Source organism: Mchenga conophoros, linkage group LG1, assembly GCF_057382185.1.
Source record: "Mchenga conophoros isolate Kocher_MC1m ecotype Shallow Benthic linkage group LG1, M_conophoros_male_GT1.1, whole genome shotgun sequence".
NCBI classification, from domain to species: Eukaryota; Metazoa; Chordata; class Actinopteri; order Cichliformes; family Cichlidae; genus Mchenga; species Mchenga conophoros.
The window spans coordinates 41,069,212-41,086,895 of record NC_140526.1 but is presented as its reverse complement, the minus strand read 5'-3'; the positions used below and the strand labels follow the sequence as shown (position 1 = coordinate 41,086,895).

Sequence of the window (17,684 nt, the reverse complement as noted above, 5' to 3'; positions counted from 1 at the left end):
AACAGGATCCCACATTCTTGATTTTTAGTTCACAAACACTTCTTGCAATGACTAACTGCTCCTGACATGTTGGAGATGTTTGCTCTTTATACAGTAAAGTTACAGCAGGATACAAATAACATCAGGCTGATCCTGCCACGATTTGTCCCCCCGGTTCAAGTCACAGACAAACAGGATCCCACAGCTGTTTATGTTTTTAAACCCATGTTGCACAGAGAGGCATTTTTTGAAAAATGTATTGATGCAATGTTGAACATTATTACACAGGAAAAAAACAACAACACATAAAATAATGACACCGTGACGCCTCTGCCTTTGTAAATGGAGGGACAGTAAGTGCGTGTAAAACCTGCAGACAGTCAGATTAACAGTATTTTGTCATCATTCTGCAATTCATCTCACGTAAACATGAAAAAGTTTGGGAACCACTGCACTAAACCATTTTCGTTGACTAGAATTCAAAGCTGAAGTTGGGTTAAATTTGGTGCAAGAATTTGCTTCCTAAGCCACAAAAGAAACGCATTTGATAAATAATGGAGCTTCTGATGAGCAATTACACTTTAGAAAGTTCACACTTTTGTTATAGACATTTTTTTCTACAGTTAGATTTGAAATGGACCCCATGCACTATGGTGACCTACTCTACAATCAGTAATGTACTGTGTTGCCTCCCAGGTAAAGGATGTGGTGGGATATGACACACTAGGCCACTGTTTCTTCACGGAGGATGGTCCAGAAGAAAGGAATACATTTGAGCACTGTTTGGGTCTGATGGTTCGAGCAGGGACCCTGCTGCCTTCAGACAGAGATAGCAAAATGTGTCGTGACATCACTGATGGAGCATATCCAGGATATGTGCCCAATCCACGTCAAGATTGCAGGTACACAAAGAAAGTTTGATTGTACATAAACGACATGTTTTAAATAGATTTTTTTAGACTCTCTTGTTTAGTTGTAACTGTGTACTTACAGTGCCTACACTGTCTTCTTTTTTTAAAAGGTCATTGTTCATGATACCTGTTCTAAAAAGAAGTTTCAGTATTGAGTTTTTAACAAGTGTGCCACCATCTTGTCCAAGTATGACTTATGATGTAATTCATTTGGTTGGTTGGTTGGTTGCAGTTACTAGCTGCATCTTGTGTTGGCTGAGTAACGACTGAACCAACTGAAACTAAAACTGAAGAGCAGTCCAAGGGGCTCATTGTTAGATGTGACGTGTTTGTACAAAAACGAGGACAGATGCTCCACTGCTGCACTGGAGAATCCAGAATCACTTATTTTGTAAAGCACTTTAGATTTGATACCACATTTACAGGTAACAACTGTGCTGGTGCCACAGTGCTGAGCTGGTTTGTGTGTGTCAAACAATGACGCATAAACCTCCAGAGATGATAAATATTAAGTAGCAGCTATCCATCCATCCATTATTAGGTATTTTAGTAAAATTATGACCAGATGTTGGACTATAAAAATGCAAGCAGCATGTCTTCACATCACTTCATTTCCATTATGAACAAAACAGAGACATTACGGTTTTTGAATGTAGACTGTTGAGAACTACATGCTCATCCTATCATCAATTCAACACAATTGTATTTATACAGCGCCAAATCACAACAAGGTGCTTTGTATTGTAAGGTAGACCCACTCAGAATACATAGCAGCTTAGTCCAGGTCACATGACTTTCTATCTCACCACTGTCTCTGCATGACGGGGATGAAAACAGTTACTTAAAACAGTCATTTAGGGCTCAAGTGCTTTCACTGTTTTTGAGCATGTGTGTTTTTATGTGCATGAGTGTGAGTATGCATCGGGCAAAATCATTCATCCAAATCATGCTCTTCAGATTAAACAGTAAGACATGGCACTTGGTTATATAAGCATCAGTGAAGATGCTTCAAGCTTCCTTTTTTGGTTTTTTGATTTTTTAATTCCCAGCAGACCTGTTTTAGCATCAACACACATGAGTGAATGAAAAGCAATTACATTTTTCTACTAAGGTATTTATTTCTACCTCTACATTGTATGGATATGTTTCAGTGTTCTACTGCTGACTCCCACACAGTGACTATTTTTATTTGCTTAGTTTTGATACGAGACCTTCATCAGTTAATAGTTAAGGATAAAACAGGCAGCAACCTTAACACGGTGCAAATGCTGAATTTCAAGAAATTCAAGAAAGTAACAACACAAAAAAATGATCTGAGTTATTAGATATACGTCGAGTCCTGCATGTGTCTTTTGCCTTTCTGTCTTATCTTGTCATCTTCTGTTGATATTCATATTTAACAGTCCTGCCATGTAAATACTGAGATGCTTTGACGTGGCTTTAAAGAGGCCGTTCATGCTGAAAAACCCTTTCAGTTGGAGCAATTCTGCATATAAGTGAAGTGAAAGACTCAGTTATTGAAACTGCTTGATTATTTCAACGATAACGATGGCACAATAAGTTATTAGGTTGAGGGAATAATTGGTTTTCATAGAGGGGTAGGTTTGGATTTTTCCCTTTGTTACGTCGCTATTTAAAAATTGCATTTTGTTTATACTTCAGTTATTTGATGTATGATTAATGGGTAAATTATTTTAAAAAACAACTTGTGTATATATTGTATATAAAACTTAACAAAACATTCTTTGCAAGTAGTAAGATATTGTTTAACAATGCACTGACAGGCAGTGAGTCACTTACAGTCTTGACAGAGGCGAGTTGAAATCCACTTCCCTCTTTGAAGTAAGAGTGTGGCCAAAAATGAAACCCTGAACTGAAAGCTTAATTCTACAATAAAAAGATAAACATATATTATAGTGGGGCTATTAGACAGAAACAGGAGTGTGCAAGCTGATGAATAAGCTACTATTGTGTGATGACTCGGTCACTGGGTAACAGCCAGTGTTGTGGGCTTTCAGGTGGTTCCAGTGGATATCCATAGAGCTGACATGACTGAATAGTAAAGCCACTATTGCATGTTAGTAACTTTTGCCTGTTCTCACATGTAGTTTTTCCTCATTTTATGGTCATGGTCTTTCTATGCTTCACTTTTTCTCCTGCAGATATATTTACTCTTTCCTTTTGTTTAGAATAGCTTCAACATAGAGTTTGAAGAAAAGTAGCTCCACTAATGTTTGTGGATAAGGCTGAAATTCACACTCATTGAGAAAGTGGTTGCTTTGCACCAAGTCAGGAACATGATGACATGCTAGAAAGTTGGTTTGGTGTCCTGTTAAAGTAACTTTAGGTCTGCCTGAGCCAATAGAGTGCTCCACTAAATGCACACTTTAATATCTCATTCATTTGTTTATTACTATTTTCAGCGTGACTGAGGTGACTTTCTTCTTAACTCTGCTCTATGGTAAAATAAGCACCAGCACTAGTATTCCCACTAGTGGGAAGTGATAATGTTTTTCAGTAATTTGGTGATGTTATTAATGCACTGTCAATGTGTGTTATTAATTATAACCATAATAATTTGAAAAAAATCCCAGTTTTGCCATTAAACCTGGACATGATTTCCCTTGATAGAAGCTAACTTGGTTGAGGAATATAGTTTGCTCTCCCTTGAATCATGTTACCATGCCTACAGTAAAAGTGTTTTGGGTTTTTTGCAGACTTCTTATGTAAATGATTCTTTTGCATTGCACTGTTGTTGTATTCATCCTTTTAAGATTTTAAGACTAACTACAAATTCCTATAATGGAGCTGTGCAAGTCACATCATTGTCACACAATTGAGCATGGTGACGTTTAGCTCAGCTCTCAGACCTTCCTCCCTCCCATCACTTGTGACAGAAATCACATCAAGCAGGCTGGAGGGGGGCTAAGCCTTGATTGGGACTGGTTGAGACGTTGATTACATTGAGCTAATATCGTTCTCACCTCAATTGAGCTGCAGCAGGGGGTGATGAGTTGACAAGCGTAAATCATTGTTAAGGCTGCATAATGGAGAGGCGATGTTAACAGATAGGTCAAGTTGAGAACTGTGAAAGAAAGCAAACACACTCTGTTCTTCTGCAAAAGGCAAAAGCAGAGGTGGAGGTCTGTGATCAGTACAATTTGTACATCATGAAACTTGGTGGAAAGGTAGAGCACGGATAATGAGAGAGCTTTCAAATATTCTCATGATATTCCAACCCTGTGACTCCATGATAACTGAACCAGTAGCTCCGTTCATTGATAAAGACGGTGGTTAAAAGCTCTGTGATCATGATATGAGGTGGTGACACAATCTCTGTCCCAATCATTACATGCACCTGCTGGGTGTGTATTGGGTACTTCATGAGGATCATTTTTTGCTAAATAAAGATGAATGACAAGCAAAACTTTCTAGCATGGATATTGAACTACTGGACAAAAGGAGAACCCTGTAAATGTAATGCATGTTTAATGCATCTATTATTCCTCCTTCACCTACTTCATGCTGATGCTGTTCTGGAGCCATTTCCATCTTATGAGAGTTGTGGGTTCGAATCCCAACTGGGGCATCTGCATCCAGTAAGGGTCCCTAGGACCCACCATACTAACAATGAGCGAGAGAAATAGAGGACAGGAGAATAAATCAGCTGTTCTCGACAGAACCATCCAAGGTCTACTCTTAGTGGAACAGCACCACCAAGGCTAGGCTAACTCCATCTCAAGCCTACAACAGGAAGAGCATATGGCAGAAGGATGCAACACATAACGCCAACGCTCAGTGGCTGGTGGACCTTAGAGCAGACCACTGAAATGTCCCTGAACAGGAATTAGTATGAATACCATAGGAGCAAAACACCAGCTACTGGTAGACAGAACAGTCATCTAAGACTGTAAGACCAGGCCCACCAGACTGTGCACTGTCTGGACTCATAACTTGCCCCTCACCTAGATCCTGGAATGCCTAGAACTATACAAGATCAACAGGACCCTAAGAGCCTTCTTCAGGAACTCAGTGTGGATAGGGTGTACAACACTAGAGGCCAACTTCAAGCCCATAGCACAAGTCACCATCAAATGCGGGATCTACCAAGGAAGTCCTCTGCCCCCACTACTATTATGCATAGGCCTGAACCCCCTCAGTGAGATCACTGACAAGACTGGCTGCAGATACTGACTACAGAATGGAGCACTAATGAAGCACATGTATGATATCAAGTTGTATGTCAGGCATGAACGATACATCGATTCACGGATCCACACCACCAGGATCTGCAGCAAGGACATCGGAATGTTGTTCAGATCGAAGAAGTGTAGTCAGATGGTAACAAAGAGAGGGAGGGTAGTCAGAACTGAGCACATCGAACTACCAGAAGGCAACATTGCAGACATCAAGCACAGCTAGAAGTACCTAGGGATCCCACAGGCAAATGGGAACCCCAACCACTCCACCATTTGACCTTCGATCTGAAGAAGCTTCTCGGATGAGAGGTGAAACGTCTTCAAGCAACCTAAAGAAGTCCAGATGCTTTTCTTTCCAAGTTCATTAGAAAATGTGTACTGTAGTTGTCAGGTTTCAGTTAACGGACTCAGGCGCAGACCGGGACTCCTTACAGGATTTACAGATTTTATTTACACAACGACACCAGGTGATGCTATTTACAAAGTGCTGGAGGGAGGGGAGGGGGGTCCAGGGTTCCGGGGTGTGTGAGGGAAAAGACGGGAATCTGACGTCCTCCAAAGGCTCTCTCTCTTCACTCCCCACACTGGGGAAACACCATCCACTCACTCGTCCACGGGATGACAGGCAGGCAGGGAAAGGTCCGGGATAGATCTGTACACAGAGATTATAGTTAGAGGCGAACAGACGGAACGAACTCACAGATCCTTATTTACAATCTACTGAGCGACTGACGCTGATAACTCAACGATCCAGCGACGAGTGACACAGTGCTGCTGTCTTAAATTGGCCTTGTGATTATCCCGATAGGCAGCAGGTGCGTGGGCCAGGGGCGGGAGCCCATAATGAGCATCGCCCCGGCAGGGGGGAGAGAGAGAGCACATGTTGCCTAATACAGAATCAGCTGGTGAGGCACAGGGACCATGACAGTAGTGACATTTGGACAGTTTCCCTCATTTTGGGAACAGAACATACGTCCTTACTCGTGTAGAGTTTCCTTCTTGTTCTAGCACCCTGCAGGACTGATTTCAGATCCAGACATAGACGTAAATTATGTCCATTTTTGCACATACAACACTCTGACAATTTAGAAGCTATTTTCTCTCCTTCTTCTCCTCTGCATTACTGATTTAAACTATTTATGTGAAATCCAACATTTTTTTCTTTTACAACAATCTTCTTCTATAGTGCAACTTCCACGTTCTGGATTGCCAACCCTAATAACAACCTCATCAACTGTGCGGCTGCAGGCTCGGAGGTGAGTTGTCACTTTCTCATCTCTCAACCCTTCCCCACCCCTCCTATATCCCCTGTTTCTCCAGGTGGAGCTCTTTCTCATTACCACATTGCCAGGTCAGATTAATGGCTGTATACTTCTATCACCGTCTGGAACAAGCAGACAACAGACGCCCTGCCATACTTTCACTATGATAGAGTGCCAATTATGATCTTACTTTGAGGATTTCACCAGGATCCATTGGGAGGAAGTGTCAATTATCCTCACCAGTATAAGAACTTTTCTCATTTACACACTTGTAAAGAACAATAGCAAAACAGAGGCTGACATGCAAAGTGCAAAACTGATTCTGTGGTTATGTTTATGTATAGGAGTCTGCACATGTTTGTGTATGAACAGAAATACAGATAGTTTTTGTTTTACAGATAAAGTAGTTACTGTAAACTAAAACATTTTATCCTAATAGCTCTGTTTGTAACTACATGTCTATTTGTGTGTAAACCCTCAGGAAACAGGCTTCTGGTTCCTTTTCCACCATATGGCGACAGGCCCCTCAAATGGGTCATACTCGCCTGGATATACAGAGCACACACCTATGGGCCAGTTCACCAACAACAGAGCCCATTCCAACTTCAGGGTGAGTCTGAGGATGAACTGCTGTGGGGAGATAAAGAAAGCTGTGATAGGGAATTTGACTAAAAAATGAATAAAAAGTTGGAATTTGTCTCTACTTGTTCAACACATTAAGTAATCAGTTATTTACTGTTGGAAAGAGCAAGCAGGAAGTGAGCTAACGAAAAGAAGTTCAGTCTTCTGCTTGGAGATAAGGTTGAAGTTACTGGGTACTGGCAAAGTCTTTTCTTTCCATGACCATGTAAACTGTGCCTCTATCACAACAACTTCCACAAATCTGGGAAAGGATAAAATCTATAAAAGGATTCTTAAAGACGTAAGTGTTCATCAGTCTACAATAAGATTATAACCAATATTTAAAAAGGGGAAAGTAGAAACCAACTGTGTGTCACGGCTGGGGCAGCAGTCGTGTGGTGTTGTGAAGGAGGACCAAAGTATCAGACAACGGCGGTGATGCGAGTGAGTTTATTTACAGTGAGTGACAATGAACAGAAGTGAGGACAAAATTAAGCGATAACCTAAACTGAGGAAAACTAGAGAACAAACCTGAAATCATACAAACACGGGAAAACGGCACGGAGAATGTCAGGAAAAGAGACACGGAAATACACAGTTACACAGACAGACCGACACCAACTATATACACACACAAGGTAATCAGGTAATGACACACAGGAGGGAAGCACAGCTGATCCTAATTCACAAGACGACAGGAAGACACAAGCTGACACAGTGATAACAGACACAGACCTTTAAAGACAAAGTCAGGGACACGAACAAAGCACCAGGAGAACGACACAGGAAATAAACCCAGAACTGGAAACCCTGAGAATGAAACCTACATACTAATAAAGATAACCATGAAGAAATTAAACATCAGATGAGCTAATAATAATAAACATAATGCCAAACACAAAACACTGGGTCAACGACCCAGCACCATGACACTGATTTCAGGTGATCTGATTGCTTGGATGATTATTTTGTTTACTCCCACTATTATGTATTTAAATGGTTCACTTCACAATCCAAATACACAGTTTTGCAAAACCTATGGCCTCACCCATCCAGATAATTGAAATGAGGTGTTCTTCATTTGACTCATTTGGTGTTTGATTATCAAAGCAGAGCCAATAGCTCTCATTGGTTTCGCAATGACAATCAATAGAGAATTAAACGAATAAGTGATATCGATATTGGAATCAATTCGCATCCCTTATCATACAAAACCCTGTCCCCCCAAAATTTGTAGCAACATGGATTTTGTTTTTGCCCGACAAGTATACTGAAAGTTGAATCTAGCAAACAACACATCAGCTTTTTTGTTAGACCTCTCTCAGTAATTTACACTAAGTGTGAAAACACTGTTGTTCATTCGTTTGTTCCGAATTGTTCAGGGTAGCTAATTATGGTCAAACATACAGCAGGTCATCAGAAAGTTGGCAGTTTGATCCCCAGCTGCTTTAGTCTGCATGCCAAATATCTTTGGGCAAGATACTAACCCCACGGTGTGATCGTGGCTCACGAGTTGGGAGTTCACCTTGTAATCGGAAGGTTGCCGGTTCGAGCCCCGGCTTGGACAGTCTCAGTTGTTGTGTCCTTGGGCAAGACACTTCACCTGTTGCCTACTGGTGGTGGTCAGAGGGCCCGGTGGCGCCAGTGTCCGGCAGCCTCGCCTCTGTCAGTGCGCCCCAGGGTGGCTGTGGCTACAATGTAGCTGCCATCACCTGTGTGTGAATGACTGGGTGGATGACTGGTTGGGGTCCTTAGGGACTAGAAAAGCGCTATATAAATACAGGCCAGGCCATGTTACTCTCCAATGCATCAATCAGACTACAAATGTGTGTAAATGTTAGATAGTAAGCATAGAAGAAAGCTTGTTTGTATGAATGGGAAGTGCTTTGAGTGCTCCAGTAGAGTAGAAAACCACTATATAAGAACCAATCCATTTATGAAAAATGTTTTCTTACTTAAGACTCCACCATGGTAAAAAAAACAAACAATGACAAACTCCCACTCACCTCTGAATCAAACCTGTGACACATGCACAGGCTTATTTTATTTGGTGTTTCAAAGTAAGAGTGGAGAAGAGCTTTGGGCTTAGGACTTATACCTACCCTAGCTTTAACAGTGTTTTGTGGGCCTACTTGATGTAACGTTTTATGTGGTGAATAATAAAGAACATCAGACTAAAGAAAGAAAATTGCTGATCCTATACAAATGTCAGCTTCATTTGTTTCTACTCCTCCATCCTCCTGCCTGTGACCCAGAAAGCAGTTTCAGTAAGCCAGTTCTTTCAGGACAGACCAGAGTTCCAGAGTTTTAATTGTCATATAGTATATAGTTAACTTACTTTGCAATATTTTCTTTCACTTGTCATTTACAAGTGCGTGTAGAACATTTCAAAGAATACAGTCCCTAAGAATATCACAGATAATGCTAAATTCACAGCTCACCAAACATGAACACTTAATGTTAAAAGTGCCGTCATCATCAGTGCTGATGGCCTGTCCTCCCTTAAATGGTGGAATTGGATTGGATCCATTTTTCCACAAAGCCAGCAAAGATACTGATGGTTATACAGTGGTCCCCACTTCAATTCAATTTTATTTACACAGCATCAAATCACAACATCAGTCGCCTCGAGGCGCTTTATATTGTAAGGTAGACCGTACAATAATACATACAGAGAAAACCCCACAATCATATGACCCCCTATGAGCAAGCACTCTGGCAACAGTGGGGAGGAAAAACTCCCTTTTAACAGGAAGAAACCTCCAGCAGAACCAGGCTCAGAGAGGGGCGGGGCCATCTGCAGCGACCGGTAACTTAGTCACAGTGATAGTGTGAACACACTTTTGTGCAAGAACTGAGAAATGGTCAAACTGTTAGAAAAAAAGAGAGATAGTTGGAAAAAGTCAAGATAACAGAAACGGAGGAAAGCAAGCCAGATGAGTGGAATGAGATTGGTGGTGAGATAGGACCGAGTTTGGAGTTACCTGTGGCTCCTAACACAGCACAGCTGGAGCAGAGAGAGATTTATGAGGCACCACTGAAAGGGAAGCGCTGTTGTTATTGCCTTACTTTCTCAAGCCCTACAGTGATTTCTTTCCTGTTCCATCTCACTCTCTCGTTCCCTTCTGCACTTTTAATTTGGATCATCCTAACAGGAGCATAAATCATGTGAGGTTGGTGTGAGAGAAAAGGTTGTTTCAGGGCTGCTGGTTGAGTGTTCAACAGCAACACAATGGCAGTGTCTTTGTTTAGAAGCAGCACACTGCCATTAGGATACTTTTATTGTTGTGATACTTTTTATTTTATTTAAGAAAATGCTACAGAAGGCTGGATTAGAAATTGGGAAGCATGTAGGGTTATTTTTTGCTTGATTTAGGAAAGTTTCAATAAATGTTTCTTATCAGATGATTGGATTTAAAGCTTCGTTAAGTGAGATACGGGAACATTTCATGCAGTGTATTTATCCTTTATTTAAATGTTTCCCAGTTCTCTGTAACTGTATTTTTTCATAGTTTTACTTGCCTCCTAAATCTATGGTGATTGATTTGAAAATCTGCAGCTCTTTTCAGGCTTTAGGGGCATGACTGTGATGATGACTGGTCTTATATCAGCAGAGACAGATGCATGCCAACCAAAAGCAAGTCTCAACAGTGTTAACAGTGTAATGTTACTTCAGCAAAGCAAACAGGAATCAGTCAGCTGAGGCTTCACCTTGAAACTTGATAAACTAGTGTTATAAAACAGAAGGAATTATAAATAACACCTCACTTCACCTAAAGGCCTGTCACCTTTTTCAGTCCAACAGAAACCTTTGTCACTGTTTGAGATAATATGACACTCAAAGCCCGGCTCTCACTCTATAGTCTTCATCCCTATTTTCTTCCTGTATGTAATGTCTAAAACAATTTATAAAGTAAAATTGATTTCATTTATTTATTGATTGATTTTTATCTCTGTGCCCCTCACATGTATATCCCCAATTTGCTGCTGCTCACTAAATTTACATGATGTCATGGTAAGGTTAGCAGAATTTATGAAGAGCAGTCTAGTGACACTGGTGACACTGGTATACAAGTGGCTTGATTAACAGGAAGAGATGTTTTATTATATTTTAATGGGGCGATCGTGGCTCAAGAGTTGGGAGTTCGCCTTGTAATCAGAAGGTTGCTGGTTCGAGCCCCGGCTTGGACAGTCTCGGTCGTTGTGTCCTTGGGCAAGACACTTCACCCGTTGCCTACTGGTGGTGGTCAGAGGGCCCGGTGGCGCCAGTGTCCGGCAGCCTCCCCTCGCCTCTGTCAGTGCGCCCCAGGGTGGCTGTGGCTACAATGTAGCTGCCATCACCAGTGTGTGAATGGGTGGATGACTGGGTGTGTAAAGCACTTTGGGGTCCTTAGGGACTAGTAAAGCGCTATACAAATACAGGCCATTTACCATTTTAGACACGTTGGAGTGTATAAAAAATATGGATGTAGTCAGTGGCATGTTGAGGAGCTAAGACTTATCATCCTGATGCTAACAAACCTGTATAACTAAGAAGTAAGCTAAGAAAGGAGTTAATAATGAAAACTGTTCCAAAAGGAAACAAGTACACAAACGTGGGCAGACCCAGCACACAGCTGCAGGCTACAGCTGCCTGTCAGCCACAGCAGGCACACTTCTAAGTTAAGACTGATTACAACCCAGAGTTGTCACTTACTATGCAGTTGCTATCCTCAAGCACGACCTCAACAAGTTTGAGGTCTTCCACTGTTTGCATCAGGTTATCAGAGTGTCCCTCCTCGACCATCTTACCAACAGCACAAAACGTAGTCAATGTCACCAGCAACCCTCGATGGAAGAGCTGATCCAGAAGAAACGACTGCAATCTGGTTTGGACACGTCTGTTGCATGAGCAACCATCGCCTCCGATATCGACTTCTGCTGCATCACCTCTCCGCCCGCTGAAGAATCAAGCATCCAAGAAGACTTGGATCAAGCAAATTGATGACGATCTTAAAAAACGACATCTAACCCTGGAGCAAGCAAAGGTCAAGGCCAAAGATCGCAAGGCCGGGAAGTGGATCGCTGACCAAGATGGAAACCCTACGGCACCCACGGCAACGTATTCGCTTCGTTGACGACCTCCCCTGTCGACTGTCAGCTAGGAACAAACGAAGACAAGAAAAGATGTTGAAATGAAAGACTAAAGTGTTTTTTGTAGCATGCTATAAAATATTTTAACTCTACTATAAAGTCGAGCGTTTTAACGAAAACACAAATGTTCCAGAACCTGCAGTTCCTTAAGGTTAGAAAGGGAATCCCTATAGACTCCCTTTTAGATCCAACACAGGTTTTTGGAACATTTGGGTTTTCACTGCCACCTGACATCTACAATTATTAAATGCCACGGAAAGTAATGCAGGTCAAGTTAATGGTCAGCTTTTTAAAAAACCTATGAAATATGTTGGGGCCAAAAGAGTTAACAGAGTTTTTACTAAAAGGGATTATACGAGCTAGCAGCTGTTGCTGGTTTACTGCGAATTACGACCTGATGCTGGGCTGCTCAACATGTGTCTGGAAAAGGGTGCAAAGAAGAAGTCTTCTGCTACTGAGCCTGATTTATTGCTTGAAGAAGCCAATAAAAATGTTTCATAACATTCATGCATTTCTCCTGCAGCTAAGGGAGGGAAACAGGACGAAGGTAGTGGTTTCAACTCAAAATTCATTTGCTGAATAAAAATTGTACCTTCAGTTGGAAACTTGTTGACAGTATATATATTTTTATTTATTATACTTTTGACATTTTTCCAAATAATGACAAGAGTTACATGCAAAATTAACCACAAACCATTTGTTAAATCAGCGCTAAACCAATTAATTTACCCAGGGGGCCTGTCAATTCTTCTCAATATTAATTTGATCTCTTTATAAACTGCTACTGGTAAGAGTTGATATTACAATTATGGAAAATGTGAAATAGGTGTAGTACCAGCATTTTATCACTGTTTAATCAATATTTCTAAAACTGTTTTTGCAATATTTTAAAGATGTAGAACTGTTATACTAAGTGCTGTTGCTTTTTTACTTATCTGCAGTTTTTAAGTTCTTTTTTCTTTTTCACTGAGAGAAATCTGGTCTGTTTTGGGCTTGAACAAGCAGATTAAAGTCACGTTCATCTGAGGCGGAAATGCATGAGACAGTGGACATCGTCACTGACACAGAATCTGCACCTGGATTTGTTAAACTTCACCCCTGAGAATGCTTGTTCGCTTATAAAGGTAGCTCCAAAGAGAGCCAACATCTTCACATGTCTGCTCATGTGTGGAAACTTCTCCCCTTTGAGAGACAAATAAAAATCCAACTGTAACATCGACTTAAAGTTCTGCTGGTACCTCTTTTGTATAAAGATGAGTAACCATGCTGCTCTGGTCCTTGACTAAGTAGGAAAACATGAAAACTGTCCTCTTTGTTTTTAAACTGAAGCTCCAGATTTCCCATAATGCCCACAGTCCATCTTGGTTTACCTGGAGAGGGGCGTTTTCAAATCCTTCATTTTTTTCAAGGCGTGTTAGAGCACCACCAAATACTCTTTGATAAACTCTAAATCAGTCAAAGGCTTATTGGTTTTTGTAATGTTGTGGGAAATCACAAAGTTGGTCTTGACTGCTCTGTCCCTGGATGTGTAAACTTTGTGAAAAAGCCCTTTTGCTAGTCTCAAGTCTATTCCTGCTCTGCATCAGTCGGGTTCTTGGATTCCTTCATGTGTTTCGTCTCATAATGGTGATAATCTTTGAATAATCCTTGAACACAGCGATCTGCTCTCCAAGCACACGGCTTTACCTCTCGCATAAATAAATAAAGTCCATGTCTTTTTAAAAATTCTACATACAGGGCAAACAAACTCACAATTTCTGTTGTCTTTTTATTTTAGGCTGGAATGATCCTTGATAATGGAGTTAAGACGACCCAGGCAAACAACAAGGACAAGAGACCCTTCCTGTCTCTGATAGGAGCCAGGTCAGACCCTGTAACAAACACCCTGCATGAGAAATCACATCCCACCCAGTGTGATTCAGTGTGATGAGTTTAGTCTGTAATGATGACATTTCCTGTTAATGTTTTCGTGAGCACTGGGTGTGCTCTTTTTCATATTGTCAGTGCACAGGCCAATTAAATGGGCAGAAAAACTTTTTACTGGAGAAAGAAAGTGTAGATCTGTCAGTGCAATGAAGGTTTTTGTGTTATTAATCATTAATAAGATAAAGATGCTGTCAAGTAATAAAAGATACTAGTCGCACACATATGGCTATCTGGTAAAAATAAATAAATAAAATTAAAAATTATTAATTTACTCAAAGACTGGTTTGATCCCAGTCTGCTCCAGTCTGCATGCCAAATGCCTTGGGCAAGATACTAACCCCATGTTGCTCTCCGATGAATGCATGTGATTATTGGACAGGAAGCACTTAGAAAAAAGTGTTTGTGCAAATGGGTGAATGTACAAGTTGTGTAAAGTGCTTTGAGTGCTCAGATAGAAAAGCACTGTATAAGAACCAGTCCGTTTACTACTTACCATCCCGTTTGTTGAACTGCTCTTTTACTCTTGTGGATTAAAATTATGTGCCAAATGATAGTTTAAATTACCCAGCATTCTTGGAGTCCATAGGTGGGGTTCTCGAGGTTGCTCCACCTGGAGACTCATGTGGGATGACTCATCCATCACTGGGGGTGAGATCTGTCACATAGAGATCTTGGACAGTGCCTCTGGATTGGCAGACTGGGGTGGTTGTTTCCATGTTGAAGAAGTAGGACCGGAGAGTGTGCTCCAACTGTAAGATGATCACACTCCTCATCCTCCCCGGCAAAGTCTTCGCCAAGGTGCTAGAAATAAGACTCTTACCATTAGTCGAAGCTTGGATGCAGGAGGAACAATACACTTTTCATCCTGGTCATGAAACACTGGACCAGCTCTTTATCTTCTCAAGAATATTTGATGGTGGGTGGGAGTAGGCCTAACTGGTCTACATGTGATTTGTGGACTTGGATATTTGACCACATCCCTCTGGGTATTCTGTGTGAGGTGCTTTGGGAGTATGGGGCTGCTATGAGCGTTCAGTCCTTGAACAAGCACTGCGAGAGCTTGGTCCACATCGACGGCAATAAGGCTGACTAATTCCCAGTGGGTGTTGACCATGCCGGGACTGCCCTTTGTCAGCGATTCTGAGCATAATTTTTAGAATTTTTTCGATTCAGTGATGACAGAGGGTGTAGTCAAGTGGCAGAAGGCTTCCACTTTGGTGGTCTCAGACTGTTGTCTCAGCTTTTTGCAGATGATGTGGTTCTTCTGGTTTCACCAGGTGGAGGCCTCCTGCTCACATTAGAGTGGTTCGCATCTGAGTGTAAAGCAATGGTAATGAGAATTAACACTTCCAAGACTGAAGCCATGTTCCTTAGCCGGAAACGGCTGGAGCGCCCAGGTCAGGAACAAGTTGCTGCCCCAAGTGGAGGAGTTTAAGTGTCTCGGTGTCTTGTTCACAAGTGCGGAGACAGGGGAGCGGACGGACGGATTGTTGCTGCAACTGCAGTGATGCGGGCGCTGCACTGGTCTGTCATGGTGAAGAGAGAGCTGAGTATTTAAACGAAGCTCTCGATTTACCAGATCGATGTCCCTACCCTCACCTATGGTCACGAGCTACTCCTCCACATAGATGCATCTTGGGCGCCTCCTGAGTTCGGTCTTCTGGGCATGTCCCACCAGGAGGAGGCCCCAGGGCAGACGCAGGACACGTTGGAGAAACTGTATTTCTCAACTGGCCTGGGAATACCTCAGTGTTCCCCCAGATAAGATGTTGGAGGTGGCTAGGGAGAGGGACGTCTGGGCTTCAATGCTGTGGCTGCTGCCCAAGCAACCTGGCCCCAGATAAGCAAAAGAAAATGGATGGATGGATGAATGACCATTTAAAAAGCTACAACATTACAGTTTATATAAATTGCTCCTTTGCAGCCTTGAAAAATATTGTTAAATATTAGCACTGTATGTCCTTCTGTTGTTTAGGTATGGCCCCCATCAGGATTCTGACCCGTTCAAACCTAGAGTCCCAGCTCTCATCCATCACTTCACTGCCTATAAGAACCAGTACCATGGAGCTTGGCTGAGAGGAGGGGATGTGTGGTTAGATGACTGCCAGTGAGTGATACACACACTGAGTGATTTTACTTGTTTATTTTACTTGTCACCCAAGTAAAATAAACAAGTGAATAAGTAAAGTTGATCAACTTCTAGTGCAAGTGAATGTCACTGAAAGTGATGCATGTCGAACAAAGCAAGTGTTTTTTCTGCACGTTCATTCCCATCTAACAATAACTTGCTATCTGCTTTAGTCTCTTAGTGTGTGTGTGTGTGTGTGTGTGTGTGTGTGTGTGTGTGTGTATCCATGGGAACATCACATTGTTCCTGTGTTTCTGTGCTTCTAATGATAATATTCCTTTTTTCGGTAGATTTGCTGATAATGGCATTGGCCTCACTTTAGCAAGGTAAGACTCCCCTTTTATTAAATCATGTTAGAAATAAAAGGGCTGTTGTATGCGTTTATTGTTCTCCTGCTCACTTTCTCTCTCTCTCTCTGCCTAATTGGAAAATGCCTTATATGGAGTCTCCTCAGGATCCTGTTAGAAAAGGCGTGCTCTGATGCAGAGTGAGAAGTAGCTTAGGAGTGTGATGGCAAGAATTGACAAAACGTTTTCTCCTGACAGGAGACATTATCAATACTAACCTAATACCTAAATTTGCAAATACCTAAGGCTCAGCCTTCTATCCATACTAAATCAGTGTTTGTGCCCCCCCCCACACACACACACACACACAGACACAAAGGACAAAAACTTTTTTTTTGAGCATGCAATTTATTGAAAACAACTTAAGATGTGAAAACCACCACCTTAGTACCATTCACAGAGATTTGGGGAATGGTTGCAATCACAGCATTGTATGATGGTGAAAGATGTGTCGTTAGGCCCCCTCCTCAGACTTTTCACATAAATTGACCATTGACCAAGCCTGCAGTCAGCTGAAAGTGAAGAAGCGACTCGGCTGAGTGATGAAACGTTTCTCCCACTGAAAACACTACGTCCAGATGAACAGAATCAGCTTTTTAGGGAGACTTAAATATAACCTAAAAAGAAACTCCATGTTTAATACAGAAACATTTTGATGCACATGCTGTTTTTTTGCAAATTTGCACTATTATATTTATTTTCGTTTTTCCTGCAGTGTTTAAAAATTGGTGTATTTCAAAAATAAAACTATGAAGACACTCAAAATAAATTTCCTGTGGTAGGAAACTATTTTGTGCAACTTTTTTGTATTTACAGTTTTGAGGGATAAACCTCTTAAATTTCTCTAACTAGAAATATATGTTAAAAAAAACAAAAATGATTTTAAATTTTGTTATAGTTTATTGCACTTTTTTGCAATTTATGTAATTGCTATGCACTTAATGCAGACATATTATTAAAATCTGGGCTATAACAGTTGTATTGATGGCAACTTGAAATGCTCCCAAAAATGGCACTACAGCATGTAAAAATATAATATAAGCTCTGGTGGACTTGGTAGGTCTTAAAGGGTTAATGGATACCAGAATTTCCTGTTGTTATATAACTCACAGCTGTGGTGAGAAGTTTACATGCACGCATCATGGGCATGAATGTCAGGGTAATTTTAGGCTTTTAAT

At 41.3% G+C, this 17,684-nt stretch overlaps 1 protein-coding gene across 3 annotated transcripts in view; it reads left to right on the top strand.

Annotated features, from left to right (window-relative positions):
* The window catches only part of cemip (cell migration inducing hyaluronidase 1), a 155,570-nt gene that overhangs the window by 109,623 nt on the left and 28,263 nt on the right, over positions 1-17,684 (top strand). For all 3 annotated transcript variants that reach the window (XM_085278589.1, XM_085278576.1, XM_085278582.1), the window contains exons 14-19: positions 676-881; positions 6,276-6,345; positions 6,833-6,961; positions 13,883-13,968; positions 16,007-16,138; positions 16,450-16,485. In XM_085278589.1, coding sequence (XP_085134715.1) covers positions 676-881; positions 6,276-6,345; positions 6,833-6,961; positions 13,883-13,968; positions 16,007-16,138; positions 16,450-16,485 — 659 coding nt within the window. The remainder of the gene's footprint in view (positions 1-675; positions 882-6,275; positions 6,346-6,832; positions 6,962-13,882; positions 13,969-16,006; positions 16,139-16,449; positions 16,486-17,684) is intronic.